General features: G+C 46.8%; 1 protein-coding gene across 1 annotated transcript in view; it reads right to left on the bottom strand.

The window, feature by feature from the left end:
• The window catches only part of LOC136949008 (ryanodine receptor 3), an 88,831-nt gene extending 74,172 nt beyond the window's left edge, over positions 1–14,659 (bottom strand). Inside the window, exon 1 of the mRNA XM_067243199.1 lies at positions 14,579–14,659. Within this exon, the coding sequence (XP_067099300.1) occupies positions 14,579–14,659 (81 nt within the window). The remainder of the gene's footprint in view (positions 1–14,578) is intronic.
• Between the last annotated feature and the right edge of the window lie 2,863 nt (positions 14,660–17,522).

Here is a 17,522-nt window from a genome sequence, read left to right on the forward strand (position 1 = left end):
AAAACTGCAGACCCTAACCCACATGATTTTTGTTTTGTTGCTAATTATAGAATGAGTACCATACAACATCAGCTATATTAATGAATGAACACACAGCCCTAAGCCTTAGTCTTAATGAACATCTTAGTTAAGAAATCCCTGAGCAGTTTATGAATGATTAACAGAGCTGTAAACCAAGCTGTCACAGTCTGCTCTGAGCAGGCTGCAAAAACAGATTTACAAATAGGAACCACTGGAGAAGCAAATGGCATCAATGTTTCTTGGAAATGAGTCATTAACTCTTTTAAGCATGTAACATTTACTGTATTGTACTGTGTTAATACTGCAGACCTCACTGGACAAACCCCACTGAGCTTGCTACTCAGCAGAATAACATAGAACACCTGTAAAGATACTGGTGGAAACCACACACTGGAAACAGACACAATCTGATAGTGAAAATGGTTGTCTTCATGGTGGGGAAAGTATACACACTGAAATGGATCTGGGCTAGCCAGCTATCCTACTGGAGGAGCAGGCAGAATGGATCTGGGCTAGCCAGCTATCCTACTGGAGGAGCAGGCAGAATGGATCTGGGCTAGCTAGCTATCCTACTGGAGGAGCAGGCAGAATATGCTGAGGCTGCAGCTTCAGGATGGAGAGAGGGGGAAGAGAGAGATGAGAGACACGGGGGGCTTGTGCACAATAGCATGCTACATTATTTAACATGACTGGGGACTGGGAATGCAGCACTAGTAGCTAGCAGGCTAACGTTTCAAAGTGTTAGTAGTGTTAGTAGTGGCATGGCTATGTACATACATCCCTGTGTGTGAGAGAGAGAGGGTGTGTAAGTTTGTGTGTGAGAGTGTGTGTGTGTGTGTGTGTGAGAGTGTGTGTGCTGTGTGTGTGTGTGGGTGTGTGTCACAAGCTCTGTGTTAAAGTGTATGTGACAGCCCCCAAGGTCCAAAACTCTCTCTCTCACACACACACACACTCTACACATTAGTTCAAGTCTGTGCTCATCCAGGCTAAGATGTTGCTAGGGAGGAAGTCAAATTCCTTGCTCCATGTTGAGACACTGTCTGCACTCATACATTCTGATGCATTATCACTGTGCACCATAATGCTTTTATACATTATGGTACAGATCACTTGTTTGTAACACATTTCAGTATTGATCATCCTTTCAGCAGAGAAGCCTGAAGGCCTGGTCTATCTAACGGTGACGCCGTGCGCACTGGGACCACAGAGATCGCATCACACAAACGGGAGCCGTGATATGACTCGTTTGAACAGCCACACTGCCCGTGGGTCGGCACATGCAGTCGCTGTGGTGTGTGTGTGCGTACGTGTGTGTGTGTACGTGTGTGTGATGTGGGCCATATGAGGCCAGTATTGATCGTGCTTCATCCAGAGCAGCCTGTCTGCAGCAGCAGCAGACACTCGTTAATCACAGCGCCTCCTTTTCACGTCCCATCCTTCTGTCTGGTCTCTGCCCCTCACTCCGCCACCCCACCTCACCTCACCTCTCACAGAGGACAAATACACACACTCACACACCAAGACACACATACAGTAGTGTGTCGCCTGACCGATTTAGAGAGAGGGGGCATAGCCCCCATCACTCAAAGCTGTCAGTCATTCAGGTGTACGAGTGGAGCACACTTCCTGTTAGCTTGGCTCAGATGAGTATAGAAGCACAAGAGGCGACACTGATGCTTTTTTGGTAACAGTCACAAGGGGACGCTTCGGTAGCGCGCCGCCATTGTGGAGTGAAAATTCCAACTGGAGTTACTGGACAACAGCACAGATAGTTAGCTACATACTAGCTAGTTATAGGTAACAGATCATTTTATATATATTTTTTGTGTTGTCGATAGCTAGCTAGCGTCGGCTGTGTACCTAGCACCATTAGCAGCATTTGTGTCAGTTAAATGTACGTAGTTAAATATCAGCTAATGTTCAACTGTAAAGTATAACTACACCTTTTAAAGGATCCCTTGGTAAATCAGCCTGCCAGGTAGAAAGGGAATTTTTTGAAAAAATACAAAGTGAACACCAACATTTAGTGGCAAAATCCATTGTTATGTCTACTAATTATTTTAGATATGGTATAAGTTTAGCTAGCTTGCAAATACTGACGATAGCCTATGGAAGTTGAGTCAGCCAATGTTGCTAGCTGCTAGCTAACGTTAGTTAGCTCTACATTTCACTGGGTCTTGCAGCGCTGCTTGATTTACTGAAATTATTATGAAATGTTATGTACTAGCCATTTGCCTACTTTAGCAAGTCACAGTATCCCCTGATAGTGTAACTGAGACGACACAGTAAATAATTCCTCTTTCAAGTAATAAGCCCCCGTTGAAGTGTTGAGCATTAAATTACTGCACGGTCTGTAGATATCTTGGGACGAAGCCACTTTTTTTTTGTTTTTTTTCCTAATGCAGAATTCGGTCAAATAAAATCGGTAAAATAGACGTAATGAGTGGCACATAAAGTGGGGCAAGTACATTTCTCTTCCAAACTTGCCCTACCAAAAAATCCACTTGTCCCGGACAAGCCTTAGTGTCGAGCCCTGTACATGGCTCGACTCTTGATACAGATCAGAATCCATCATATCTTGGATACCCAAAATCAGCAAATCTCACAGCCAAATCAGTGCAATAGAAAATGCGCTTTAAAGAATTTCAAACCTAACTTTTTTTGTGGGAAAAAAGTGGAAGACTTGTCTATTAGTCTGTGAAATAAACTGTTCAAAATGATTTGATGATCACTAGTCTAGTGATTACATTATTCTGTGTTGTCATCATTCTGTTTTAAAACAAAAACAAAGCAGCTGATATTGCCAAAAGCGACAGCAAGCTAGTGGACTGCCGAGTCACTTTCACTCCAAAATGGCGGAAACGTAGCGCTGCTACTGGGCACTGGTATTGCAATGGAGCGTTCTATTGGCTTTCACTTCTTGTCAATATAAGTTTTTTGACTCAGATGAGCTCTCCCTTCCTGTTAGCTTGGGTCAGATGAGCTCTCACTTCCTGTTAGCTTGGCTCAGATGAGCTCTCCCTTCCTGTTAGCTTGGCTCAGATGAGCTCTCACTTCCTGTTAGCTTGGCTCAGATGAGCTCTCACTTCCTGTTAGCTTGGCTCAGATGAGCTCTCACAGACTGTGGGATGGGTCTTTCTACCCAGGACGGTCTCACTCACAGATTTGTATGTCATGTGATTAGTGTGTATGATAAGGTCATCCCAAGTTAAGGCTCTAAATATAGTCAATATGAGTCATTCGTACCGGAGCTCTTTTATAATAATGAACAGCTAGCAACGCTCCAGGACATCTTGACTTTGACATCAGTTCTGGCCTTCCAGACTCTCTCTGTCTTCTCAACCCTCTTTCCCTTCCCCTGTCCCCCCTTCCTCTCACTCTGTCTCTCTTTTTGTCTGAATCAGACCTGTCAGGTATATTTCCCCAGAGTGTTCTTGAGAGGGACTGAATGTACAGAGCCTCTTCTCTCTGCAGGGCTGCTGGGACTCTAAATGCTGAAAGCACATCAGTGTCTGAATGTTGATTGCTCCGCTCATTTTGTTAATTTGGTCCAATCACTTCAGCCCGTCACAGGAGATTTCTGCACGGTGAAACTTGTGATACCAACCGACTGAAACCTCTTAAATCAACCTCCCTCCCTGCTCGAGGTGGATTAAGATATATTTGGTGACCCCCAAAATACAGTTTTGGAAATACAGTACCAGTGAAAAGAATATATATAATATATTTGTTCTTTTTTTGTTGTTGATAGTTCCTAGATGATTCTTTCGTCAGCTGCTTAAGATATGGCCAAGAGCTTGTGGAACTTAAATGGTGCTCAAAGGGTGAACTTACGGCCAGTGGTTCTCTGTTAAAGGGTGAACTTACGGCCTTACAGTGGTTCTCTGTAAAGTAACAGCAGCTCTGGGGAAACGCTCCTGACCTCAGACATGAGGTCTTCTCAACTCTGACACCTTAAATAAACCACCTCACTGCTCAGACCCAAAGGACCCTGCAAAAGAGAAGCAGTGCCACCAGTAGACAGACGGGGAGATATTTAGTAGATATTCTGTTTGAACGGTTGAACACTCAGAAGGAGGGAGCAAGATCAGAGTCACTTTAGATCTTGAGGGAGAGGAGAGGTCTGGCCAGACTGGTAGCTGTACACCAGCTCACCACAGGACCTCTCTGCCTGAGATCCAGTACGCAGAGGTATGTTGTGCTTATGTTCTATCATTTTCTGAAGTGAACCCTTTGGGGAAATGAGTACAGTAGATCTATCCAGGGAGGTGGTGATTGAACATCCCCTTGTTTAGTTTTAAGATGTAAGATTTACTTTAGCAAAGCTAGTCATGAAGACTGTCTTCAATCGAACCTTCAGCCTCCTGGAACTACAGTGTTCCTGCTGTACCAAGCCACCTGGTAAAGCTAGTGTTCCTGCCATTCCTCCCGAAGACTGCAAAGATCCCAGACAGTCCCAGTCGGTGTCCTAGTCTCCCCAGCAGTAACATGAGACCTCCAGAACTGTGTCAACGTGCCATCACAACAACCTCCTTCTGTCACACACACTAGACAGGTCAAGCCCATTAAGCTTCAGTTGACAGATGAATGACATGGCTGAAAAATATACTACTCTATTCTGGTCAGTGTTTACATCCGCAGCACTCAAAATGTTTTTCATTCCTACACACCTCATATAAATGTCTCAGAAGGTGATGTGTTTGGTTTCAAACTACAGAGTTAGTCTTCTGTCGGGTAGTAGTGGTCAGTTCTCCTTCTCTCTCTCCCTCCAGGATGTGTGTTTTAAGTTTAATTCCAGAATTTCCTTCAGGAAAAACAGGCTCTCTGGCTGTGAATTTGCTGTTGGAATGATTCATGGACTTGTAGTGTTTTTGTCTCTCTAAGTGAGTGTGGCGTGACTCAGACGGGAGAGATGGAGTGCGAGAGGGGGAGAGAGAGTCATGTTAGAGTAGAAAGGCGAGCCATTTGTTCCTGTGACTCAGTGCTACTGTGCTGAGGGGAGAGTGTTCGTCTACTGTAGAGGCAGGCTGCTGAGGTAGCTGCCACACACACCATCCTCTTTCTCTCCCTCACACTTTCTTCTACCCCAAATCATCTCTCTTACTCTCTTTCCTGCATTCACACACATACACATCATCACAGCATTCCCCAGCACCCGAGTGACATCATAAATTCATTTCAGTCTCCATTAAACATTTGTTCCTTCTTTAAGCACATTGCTAACAGCACTGAGTGTGACAGACTTACCACGAGCTAGCTCCCAGCTGTACCATGAGCTAGCGCCCGGTTTCACCACAAGCTAGCGCCCATATCCGTACCCAACTCGGGCACTAGCTGATAGCTTGCGTCATTTCTGGACAGGAATAAGGAACGCACATTCTGCTCCCAGGTCTCACTCCACCTGTGTGATCCTCCCCGGGTGTCTCTCCACCTGTGTGTGATGGACACCTGCTCTCCGCGAGGCTGAGTCATCATGAACACATTCCCCACACAGCTGTGCACCTCAAACACACATATGGGCCTCCGCAATCCATCTAAACATCAGACAGCAACGGTAATCTCAGCAGATACACACACACACTTTCTCAAACCATACACATAGCTCATTCCAATCACCTGCTTCCAAAACTCTATCTCTCATTCAGGTAAGATAACCAAACACGCACACTTCAGAGGAAACATCAGGCATGGTTTTAACATTCTCTGGTATGAGCTATCCAGCCCACAGAGGATAAGCGTGGTGTCGGTATGTCAGGTAAGGCCCTTGCTGGCTGACTAGGTTGGAGGTGGAAGAGCAGTCTGACACCATATCCTCCCCTCACTTCCCTCCTCAAAGCAGGCAATACCAGGGGAGCGGAGACAGTTTCTCAAACTACAGTGAGGGGGAAATACTAGCTGGCTTGTTTCTGTCTTCTGTGTTTTCAGAAGAAAGCCTTGTGAAGTCTTGGGGGAGAGGAACATTAACAAGCAGATCCTTTACCTGGAAGGTGAGGTGAGCCAAATCAAAAAGAGCAGAGCAATGAAAAACCACAGTGCAAAAGAGAGAGCATCATAAAGCTGTCTCGTCTCTAGCACAGTGTAGTTGTGTTTAATAGGACTTACAACCTCTCCACACGCAGTCACGTCAAACAACAAGCCACAGCTGACTCCTCCTGCAAGTCCAGAGCTGAGAGAGAAGATGGGGAGAGAGAGAGAGCAATGAAGGAAGAGAGATGGGGAGAGAGAGAAAGATAGATGGAGAAAGAGAGAGATGGGGCGAGAGAGTGATGGGGAGAGAGACTGCAGAGGCAGGCTACAGAGTGGAGGTATAAAACAGCATTAACAACTTCCCTCCTTCCACACCTGCAGAGCAGAACAGAGCTACATGTTTACTCTCCAACCTCTGTAGCTGTAGCTAGCCCCTTCAGACCCAGAGTACAGGACTGTAGCTAGCTCCTTCAGACCCAGAGTACAGGACTGTAGCTAGCTCCTTCAGACCCAGAGAGTACAGGACTGTAGCTAGCCCCTTCAGACCCAGAGTACAGGACTGTAGCTAGCTCCTTCAGACCCAGAGTACAGGACTGTAGCTAGCTCCTTCAGACCCAGAGTACAGGACTGTAGCTAGCCCCTTCAGACCCAGAGTACAGGACTGTAGCTAGCTCCTTCAGACCCAGAGTACAGGACTGTAGCTAGCTCCTTCAGACCCAGAGTACAGGACTGTAGCTAGCCCCTTCAGACCCAGAGAGTACAGGACTGTAGCTAGCCCCTTCAGACCCAGAGTCCAGGACTGTAGCTAGCCCCTTCAGACCCAGAGTCCAGGACTGTAGCTAGCCCCTTCAGACCCAGAGTACAGGACTGTAGCTAGCCCCTTCAGACCCAGAGAGTACAGGACTGTAGCTAGCCCCTTCAGACCCAGAGAGTACAGGACTGTAGCTAGCTCGTCAGACCCAGAGAGTACAGAACTGGACTCCTCACAGAGCGTGTGTTTGTGGATGGGAGGCGGGTTGATGAAGGGTTGGAATAAGGGTCAAATATGTCAATGCTTATCAGTATGTCAGCCATATCTCTACCACGGCCCAGCATCTCTTCCCCTGTCTGCGGCTTGCTGCGGAGGCAGAATAACACATAGTTTTATTACACACATCATTGACTCTGCTGTAACAAGGCCCAATAAAGGAGAGATATCTCCTGGTTTGCGCTTGTGTGGTGAGAAGCAGGCGCAATGGTTGTTAAAATGGTATGAATCTTTTATGAGGTGGGGAACAGCTGTGTCGTCAATATCGGTGTGAAGGGGCAGAAAGGTTGGCATCAGCAGCGAGGAAAAAGTACGAGGATTTCTCAACACAGCAATTACTGTGGCGGTGTCGAGGAGGAGCCAGGGAGATGCGTCAACACGCCGAAAAGACTCAATTAAACCGACAAATCAAGGGTTGAATTAGCCGGAATGGAAATAGTATTTATAGTTGGCTAACCGTCGCCTTAGTTCAACAACGCACCAGTGGGTCTACATTGACAGGACGCAGTCTTACTTAGCTTTTAGTGAAGAAATGTTGAACTGAGAACGGTAGCTAGCACACCCCGCCAGCACAGCACGCCCCTCCAGCACAGCGCGCCCCTCCAGCACAGCACACCCCTCCAGCACAGCACGCCCCTCCAGCACAGCGCACCCCTCCAGCACAGCGCGCCCCTCCAGCACAGCACACCCCTCCAGCACAGCACACCCCTCCAGCACAGCGCGCCCCTCCAGCACAGCGCGCCCCTCCAGCACAGCACACCCCTCCAGCACAGCACGCCCCTCCAGCACAGCGCCCCCTCCAGCACAGCACACCCCTCCAGCACATCGCGCCCCTCCAGCACAGCACGCCCCTCCAGCACAGCGCGCCCCTCCAGCACAGCCCCCCCTCCAGCAGAGCGCGCCCCTCCAGCACAGCGCGCCCCTCCAGCACAGCACACCCCTCCAGCACAGCGCGCCCCTCCAGCACAGCACACTCCTCCAGCACAGCGCGCCCCTCCAGCACAGCCCTGCGAGTTATTGTGAGTCATGTGTTAGTTCACAGGAACTATGAGTACAATACAAACTAAGTACAATACATCTCCTTGTCCTGGTTTAAAATAGGCCACAACAAGCCTTTAGTCTGCTAACTGTAACTCTACTTTACTTATAAGACATGAAATGTGGGGGTGGTGGAAGGTAATGTACTGTCAATCAGGACTGATAACATCCACAATTTTCATGGATTGCTTTGTGTAAAGCAGTTCAGTTTGTGTTTGGTAAGTTCAATATCTCTGACCTTACAATGTTAGGTGAAAAGGTCAACTCCAAACATAATATCTGTGATGTATAAAGCCTTCATTGCCATTTTGGATGTGTCAATCTGTCCTCTGAGTGTTCAGCATCAATCAAGGTGATACTGACCACCTCACTGAAGAGGCTGGGTGGACAAACCCCTCAGCTAATGTTTCTGCAGCAGTCCCATCTTGTTAACACGGCCAGGTGATTTACACATTCCTCCCTCTCTCAGTGAGGAGAGCTGACCAGGGTGTTTCATCCCTGCGAAGAGGGAGTGTAGCTGGACGTGACAGCGCTGCACAAGCAGAGCTGGATTTACAGGGTGCTCTGGGACACGCACAGCGTGTCTGAGGGCCAAACCTTCCCTGGCTGTGACTGGAGCTGCAGGGAGGCTCCAAAGCTGGAGGCCCCACACCCAGCTGAGCTGCCTGTCCCTGGGGGGGGGCATGGGCACGTCAGCCTGGATCGCAGACAGCAGGCTGCCTGGCAGGGTGGGTTCCAGAACAGCGACAAATCATCTACTCAGTTCCTCCACAATCATGTGTTAGATGAACAAGGTTGCAGCAGAGAAATGTAATCTGATTCTAACCACATCTGGAGGTTACTTCCTTCACACACCACAGAAGAAAAGGGAAAGATGGCTGCTAGCAGGCATCAGATCCTCCTACTCCCTGGCTTAAATATTCATGCTCTAAAACACAAATCAATCAGGCGGGCTAACTGCATACCTCTGACATTCTTCAGGAAATTTCTTCATTTGGTGTCTGGATCGATAGCTCATTACAGCAGCCTTTCTCTGCTCTGTGTCTGAACCCAGCCTGCTGGCTTCATCCTCCTGGGCAGGTCCCTCTATCTGTCTCCATCACACATCAGTACAACACGCTGATGAAAATGCTTCTAGCCTTAAATTAACTGTCCTTTATACAGCAGGGCTAGCACACACACACATTGTACTGTCCTGTATTTAGACATCATCTCAAGTGTTCAGTAGTAAGAACTCCTCCTGGCTGTAAGGTTCTGTGTTTATACACACAGGGAGGTACAGTGTTAATCAATACAGCAATATGGATATAGGTTTACAGTCTCTTCTCATTCACTGCAAGGTAAAGTGCCCGATCAATACCATGGCTTTTACATTGTATAACTTAGCATTTTGAACACCTCCATAAGGCAAACACTCTAAGGCAAACATGATCAATCTAATCTAATTTAACTCAGCAAGGACACATCCAATACACAGGAAAGCAACACAAGACCAGTTGCTGTGTGTCAGTCTGGGTCTGAAGGCTGTGGGTGTGAGAAAAAACGTGGTCAGAATTTTGAGTGCCGTTCTGTTTGAAAAGGTTAGGTTATGTTCACTGTGACAGCATGGAGGCCTGCCCGGGAGGGGGCCAGCCCGGGAGGGGGCCTGCCCGGGAGGGGGCCAGCCCGGGAGGGGGCCAGCCCGGGAGGGGGCCAGCCCGCGAGGGGGCCAGCCCGGGAGGGGTCCAGCCCGGGAGGGGGCCAGCCCGGGAGGGGGCCAGCCCGGGAGGGGGCCAGCCCGGGAGGGGGCCAGCCCGGGAGGGGGCCTGCCCGGGAGTCAGGGTTTTTAGCTCCAGAACGTCTGTTGTGGACTGGAGACCAGAGCAGGACTGGAGACCAGAGCAGGACTGGAGACCAGAGCAGGACTGGAGACCAGAGCAGGACTGGAGACCAGAGCAGGACCATTATGCTCCAAATGTCATTCGGTTCTTAATCAAATGGACCAATTACTTTTTAATTCAACCATGAAATGAAAGGGAACTCCATGGGCGTAATAACATTAGAGCCATCATCCTAGAGTCAAGTAGACAAGGATGATGTGTTGAACTGAATAAGAATGGCCAGGAGTCCTTTCATAGGCAGATAATTATTCCCATTGAGATCAAGAGAGTTTAAAACAGAGTTTGTATCTTCTAGGATATGGTGGATTCGAGAATCATTCAAAAGATTCAGCAGGAGATTTTCTCTTGGAAAGCAATTTCGGTGACTTTGAGAGGTGACAATGACAAGGCAGTTTTTGGATGTCTCTGATGAGGATGAAATGACAATTCCACCTTTCCTGACACTAACCACACACACGGTAGGCTCTGGTGTCACACTTCTGATCTGAGTAGAGGAGGAGTTCTTCTGAGCTAGAGATATCAATAGAGACAGATAGAGATAGATAGAGAATTAGAGATGGAGGGTGGAGGAGGAGAAGGGTGGAGGAGGAGAAGGGGGGAGGAGCAGAAGGGTGGTATCTCTGCTCCAGGCCTGCTTCTGACTGGGCTCCTAACAGCAGCATGCCAGGTCAGACAGGACTTCACATAGACAGGCCTGGCCACGCTGTCACACAGGGTTAGTCACACTCAGACTCTGGCCTTTTCACCATTTCCACTCCCCCACGACCTGCTAATGCAGCCTGAGACTGTGATATGAGCCTAGCGGGGGGTCCTGGGTGGAGGGGGGACAGGAGGTTGTGAGGAGAGAGGGGTGGATATGTAGATCACAGGGCCCAGTGTTGGGCCCTGCATGTACATGTCAGACGGTGATGGAACAGCAGAATCACACAGAACCGAGAAATACAGCCAGTAGTTAGTAGAATTATTTGTCACATATTAAACCCCATGGGGGCTTAAGTTAGAGGTGGGACACACCCACACTCACACATTCTGATCCACGGTAACCAACCACGCTGGCCCTCCAGCAGAATTGTAAAAACGTTTCTTACTTAACAAGCTAGAGACACGTTATCACAGGCTAATAGTGTCTGATTCCGAATCCTCCTGGTGAGGCAGGTCCTGCAGTCTTTCAACAACAGCAGGGCTGAAACTGCCTCCCAGACCCTCCCGTCTGACAGACACACACACCGCCTCACAACACACCCGGACGGACGATCACTGAGTCTCGGAGCTCCCAATCAGAGCTGCTCCTCTTCCTGGAGCAGCAAATTACCCATGGCTGAAATCCTGCTTTACAGCAGTGCCTTGCCAGGGGGATCTCTCCACTCTCTCTCCAGGGAAATTACTTTTGTTTGGTTGTTAGAGAAAAGGCAGTATGTACAGCAGTTTATTAGGTGCTTCAGTACGACGTAATGTTTGCATGCCAGCAAAAAACGCCTACTACATGTCTGACACTGATGTCTCAATGGTATCAGGGAATATTATCCACAGATTGTGTGTGAGTCTGTGTGTGAGTGTGTGTGTTTGTTGTATGTGTGTTGTGTGGCCAGAGACAGACCTCAGAGGGAGACACCTGAACCACCGTTCAGACAGCAATGTCAGACATGTAGTATGTGTTTATTGCTGGCATGCAAACATTACCTCTACTCTGTTCCACCGTTTCAGGTCTGGTGCAGCCAGATTCTGCACCACCCTGCTCAGCTGCATTCATCACACACACACAGAGCAGCATGCCACACCACTCTCTCACACACACACACTTACACACACTGGCCCCGGCCTACGCACGCACACACACCATCCAGCCTCACCCCCTCCCACACACACACCATCCAGCCAGCTGCTCTGTGTGGAGAGATGCAACAAGCTGAGTCCCTTAAAGGTGCAGAACATACGTCTTCACAACTCACTGGACCACTATTAACTTTGAATGACAAGAAAAATAAAGTCTTCTTTGTTTCTTTCTGTTCTATGTTTTTCATAATCCCCTTTGGAGACTGTTGGCTCAGCTCTCCAAGCAGTAATGGAGCTAAAATGTCAGCTGTGTTTGTGGGCCTGCTGATTGAAGGACCTCTGCGTGCTCTGGTCACATGGGACTGGTTGCTGCGGGGGTTTCAGACGTGGCTTTTCCTCTGTCCTGTCTGGAGACACTGGAAGCTGCTGCATGCATGCTAGCAGGCCTGCCTGGAGACACTGAGAGCTGCTGCATGCATGCTAGCAGGCCTGCCTGGAGACACTGACAGCTGCTGCATGCATGCTAACAGGCCGGTCTGGAGACACTGAGAGCTGCTGCATGCATGCTAACAGGCCTGTCTGGAGACACTGAGAGCTGCTGCATGCATGCTAACAGGCCTGCCTGGAGACACTGAGAGCTGCTGCATGCATGCTAGCAGGCCTGTCTGGAGACACTGAGAGCTGCTGCATGCATGCTAACAGGCCTGCCTGGAGACACTGAGAGCTGCTGCATGCATGCTAACAGGCCTGGTACACCCAGCGCTAACCACCACTAAGCCACTCTAAAACTGACGACAGGGAATCACCGAGATTCATTTGATCTCTAAACATACTGTAGTTTCTGTCAGTTCAGAGAGCCAGCAAAGCTCCATGTTTGTAGTTGACTGTGTGTCTGTGGTGCATATTTACTGTGGATTACCAGTGTGAACTGCAATCATCCCAAATGAATTCAGCCCTTGAACAACTGTTGCTGTGGATCCCTTCCACACACCACAGACAGCAGGCAGGGTTGACTGGGTCTAAATATTGCTTCAAATAAATGAAAGAAAGACTGTGGCAGCCGTCTTCCTTTTCTCCTAATATCTATCTGGTGTCTGAAGAATCTTTTAGTAGATGTCAGATACAGCAGGAGAAACAAAACAACAGCATTATTGACTGTGACACTGTATGAAACCAGCAGAACCATCCAGATATCTGCCTCCAGCTCTCCAATCCTTCACATGGCCAAGATTAGTTTGTATCTCCTGCCATGAAACACCTATACATGTTTCCCAGTAGATGCAGTGCCAGTCATCATGGCCATCCATCGTGTTGGCAACGAGTGTCACTTTCTCTCCATAAAATTGACTTTTCTGAGAAGGTTCTGTTTCATTACAGTGCTCTGTTATCTAAACTGGTTCAGTCTTCACCAATCTGAATGTGTTTTTCAGAAGAACTATTAGAGACTACAGATGGGTCCAACTGTCCTCAGTTATTCTTCCTCCAGCTACAGCCTGTCCCTTGACTGGGGTCCAGGCAGCGCTGACTGTCCCTTGACTTGGGTCCAGGCAGCGCTGCCTGTCCCTTGACTGGGGTCCAGGCAGCGTTGACTGTTTTACATGCATCCTGCTTGACAGGACGATTAAACAGACTAATGGAAAGCCATATTACAAATCACCGTTATCGTCAGATAATTAACATCCCTTTGTTGCAGCCTATAGGAGGCCAAAGATAACCTTCTGGATCCACTGCTAGTATTAACCTTCCCAACCTTTAACTAGATCATGTAATCGTTATTGCTCCCTGTTTTAGAGACCGCTAAAGACGAAACATAAAAATGCAAGAATCGTCATTATCAATTATCATTAGGTCTTGCATAAGACACTATGAAGTAGGCTAAACTTCGTCTGACAGACAGCCAACAATATGGAGAGGAAATCGAAGTTACCAGAATCCACACAATAAACACATACGCTTGTATGCGGAAAGAAGACTTAAATTGGTTATTGTCACTTAAAAAATAAGTTTGACGGAAAGGCGTAACGATGATACTGGACTAGTAGTAGCTTATCCCATGAATTAATGCATTTATCAACGCTCAAATCAAAAGAGCACTCTCGTCGAGTCTCGAGCGCGGTAAAAGACGCTGTGAGGTGCATTCATAAACAGGAAGAATTCTTAAGAATCTACATTAACAGGTTTAGGCACCCTATGACAATCTACATCAAAGCAGCTCTCTAAAGCAGGTAGCGGCTGAGGCAAACGGGAAGGACATAATTAAAGATGCTCTGAGGACCCAGAGCTCACGGTTAAACGGTCGGAAATTACTTACAGTTCTGAGAAACTGAATTTCATCTTCCCCTTCTCCGCCTTCAGCCATGGCTGTTGAGGAGCCTGTTCAGACTCTGGAAGCCTCCACTGTCGGCTCGCAGCACCTCGCTGCCTCTCCTCTCTATTATCGATATTAGCATATAGCTAATCCACGGCCATATAGGGGTGTCTGGGCGATCTCCCGCAGCCTGTCACTCACGCCCGCTCTCTGCTAATGTCTGCCGCGCTGTTCCCGAAGGAGCGTGCAAGCATCGGCGGGGCTGAAGCGAACAGTCACACAGGCTGGAAACGAGAAGCGTAGTCTTGCAGTGAAAATACGGCAGTGCCGGGGTCTTTATCTTCGACGTCACCAGTGGATCTTATCAATATAAACATGAAAGCGCGACCTTTCGAAATTCCCATGCACAGAGTAGCACAACGAAGAGCGATTGCTATTTGTGTTCAGCTTGCTGAATTTGCGGTAGTACCTGCCAATTAATTGATATACACGACATAATTTGACTCAATTATTTAAGGACAAAAATTCAACGCATGGAATAGGAGGAATAGAATGCGGGTTCACATGCACGCCCCTGTACATCAGCACCTTGGTCAGCGCCCAAAAGACGGGGCGCATACTGGGCTGCAGCACGTGTCTGTTCATGCCTACGGTTTTAGTTAATAGATATAAGAACATTTTCAGCGTGGGTCAGCACTGTTAAATTGCCATTACCCACCATTACTCCGAATACGTGCGTATAACCCATCTAGAAGGCATGTGGTAGATTTCTCATGACACAAGGCTGCCATCTTGTGTTCGACCTGCGATTGTGTAATGAAAAATCCTCCAATCTTTTTTTTTTTTTTTATTCTTCCTTCCATTGCTGTCATCTTTGTCAGAACGAAGACAGCAAAATAAATGATTGCCGAGTTGGATATTGGGCATAATTCAGGATGTTATAGGGCACTTTAACAGATGGGAAATAGGCTAACTACAAATACTTCGTTAGGCCTACTGTACTTAAGATTTTTCTGGTATCAGTATTTTACTTCACTAGGGTATTAAATTTTTTACGTTAAACGTTTCAAAAACAACGTTTCTACATTTCTTTTATCTTTACTTTCACTCCTTACATTTTACACAAATATCTGTAGGCTACTTTCTACTTATTACATTTTCAAGCCATGCTTTAGTTATAATCTGTATTTGGTGGCACGATCCATAGCCTATTTCTAATTTCATTGTGCGCCTTCTTTCATTTCCTGGCTATCGCGCACAACAAATATAAGCTACGAAGCTACCATGGAGCAAGGCAGAAGGCAACAATAAGAATATATTTTATATAGTTTGCATCATTGATGAGGACTATACTATGCTCTACTGTACTATTTTGTGCTTTGTATTACTTTGTTTTAGGCTTCTTGTGCTCCTCTCCCCTCTCCTTTCACTGTGTGTGTGGTAAATAAAGTTTCGAAAAAAAAAAGGTTCTCAAGGTTGAACAAATATTTTCGAAAAATACGCTACAATACAAATTGGGTTTATTTGGGGACATAACAGGCAGCGCCAACGCGATGTAGCCTACTTTTTTTGTCATTTCAAAATACAGAAATACATGACAATTGGCTCGTAACGTGTATAAGTGGGAGTCAGGTGGCTGAGCGGTTAGGGAATCTGGCTAGTAATCTGAAGGTTGCCAGTTCAGCCGTGCAAAATGATGTTGTGTCCTTGGGCAAGGCACTTCACCCTACTTGCCTCGGGGGGAATGTCCCTGTACTTACTGTAAGTCGCTCTGGATAAGAGCGTCTGCTAAATGACTAAATGTACTAAATGTAAATGTATTCTTTACAGTCCACTGTCAGCAATTTATCATCTGTCTTCTGTAGCAGGAAGAGTCAGTGAGCGTGCGTGCACTAAACTGCAGGTTTTCTAACTCTGTCTTAAGGTGGGACAATATCTCTGCACCAATAGGAGAGCGATAAAGAGACGCTGAGGTCACGCATTGGTCCAAACGCTTTGCCAGTCAGGATGGATGAACGACGGTCCAAGAGAAGCAGCGGCGGCCGCTGCCTGCAGAGAGATCTGGCGGAAGGGTTTGTCATGCCACTGAGACTGGTAAGTTCCTATTTTTTCCTCCTTGATCAAAATGCATGTAACAGTAGAAGGTGCGTCCTAATGTTTCCCTATTGTAACTAGACTAAATAAATTGGAATAATTCTGTTTTAATAATTTGAGGGTCGACACAACTTGGTTTGTAATATTTCTCTCGTAAAGAACGTTAACAACATTTACCGTGATACTAATCTAGTTCTGTTTACGTTTGTTTTTTAGTGTTGTTTAGACGTTTGGGGTTAGAGAATTGACAGAGACGCATTTCAAGACTGCTGCAAGGTGGCAGCAGCCCAGTGATGCTAAACATTTAGAGACGGGACTATTTTAGACACGGATATAAAACATTGCAAGTTCGACGGCATCCTATTTTATATCTGCAGTGTCCACATTTGCGTTTGACTGTGGACGTCGTCACCTTGTGGGACATCATGCCGCATCTTGTAAAATGTTGATGAAATGCATCTAGCCGACGTTTAGAAAATGTGTCTTTCCACTGCCTTTCACAGTATGATGATGACGATGAAGATTATACTGTAGCAACGCACATAAAGCTTTCAATTAACAAGATGAAATGAAATCCAGGGCCAGGTGTCCTGATATAGCTTACATGCCTACACGATTAAGAGATGCGCTGTCCTCAAATGACGTCTTCCCGCTTTTATGTTAGCGTGGGGTTTATTAGATGTGTTATCACCACATATCTTCATGATTGAGCCTGTCAATACTATTTACATAGGACAAAAAGTGATCTTTTAAATAAGTTATCTTATTAGTTCTCAGTTCTAGAGGTGGTGTATCGTGTTTTCTAATACATATGCTAAGTAGGCTATTGTTTCTAAACATTTTAGGTCAAAAGACAGTAAACGAGTTCAAAACGTAAAAGTATTTCTAAGCTGACATCTGATCCCCACAGTGGAGCGTTGTCTGGCATGTGCTGCTGGACATCTAAATACTTGAATATCAGGATACATGGTGGAGGAGACATATAAAACAGTACAGGTGCAAAGACTCCAGCTAGAGTTAGTTCTCTTTTCCAGGATGCTGCAGATGACATTAAGTGAAGCTTCTGCATGGGGTGTCGCATGAGATAATACAATTTTTTTTTTAATTATAAAATAAATAATAATCTTTGCTTCACTTGCAAAAAATGAGTTAAAGCATTTCAGTGTTGAATCTGCACAAGTTAATGAATGTTATTTCGCTCCTTGACCATCCAATTATTGATGGCTTGCCAGACTGGCTCTCCGGCTGTGTACACAGGAAGATTTAAACTCATGTGTGTGTCATTGAAAGCTTCTTATCTGTGACAGGGGTCTGACTGGCCAGGTGATGAACACCGCTATTCATCTTCCGTCCACAGACAGCAGCAGCCACCGAGGCCCGGCCCGGCCTGGGGGCTGATTAGCGAGCTGTGGTG

Source organism: Osmerus mordax, chromosome 9 (genome assembly GCF_038355195.1).
Source record: "Osmerus mordax isolate fOsmMor3 chromosome 9, fOsmMor3.pri, whole genome shotgun sequence".
NCBI classification, from domain to species: Eukaryota; Metazoa; Chordata; class Actinopteri; order Osmeriformes; family Osmeridae; genus Osmerus; species Osmerus mordax.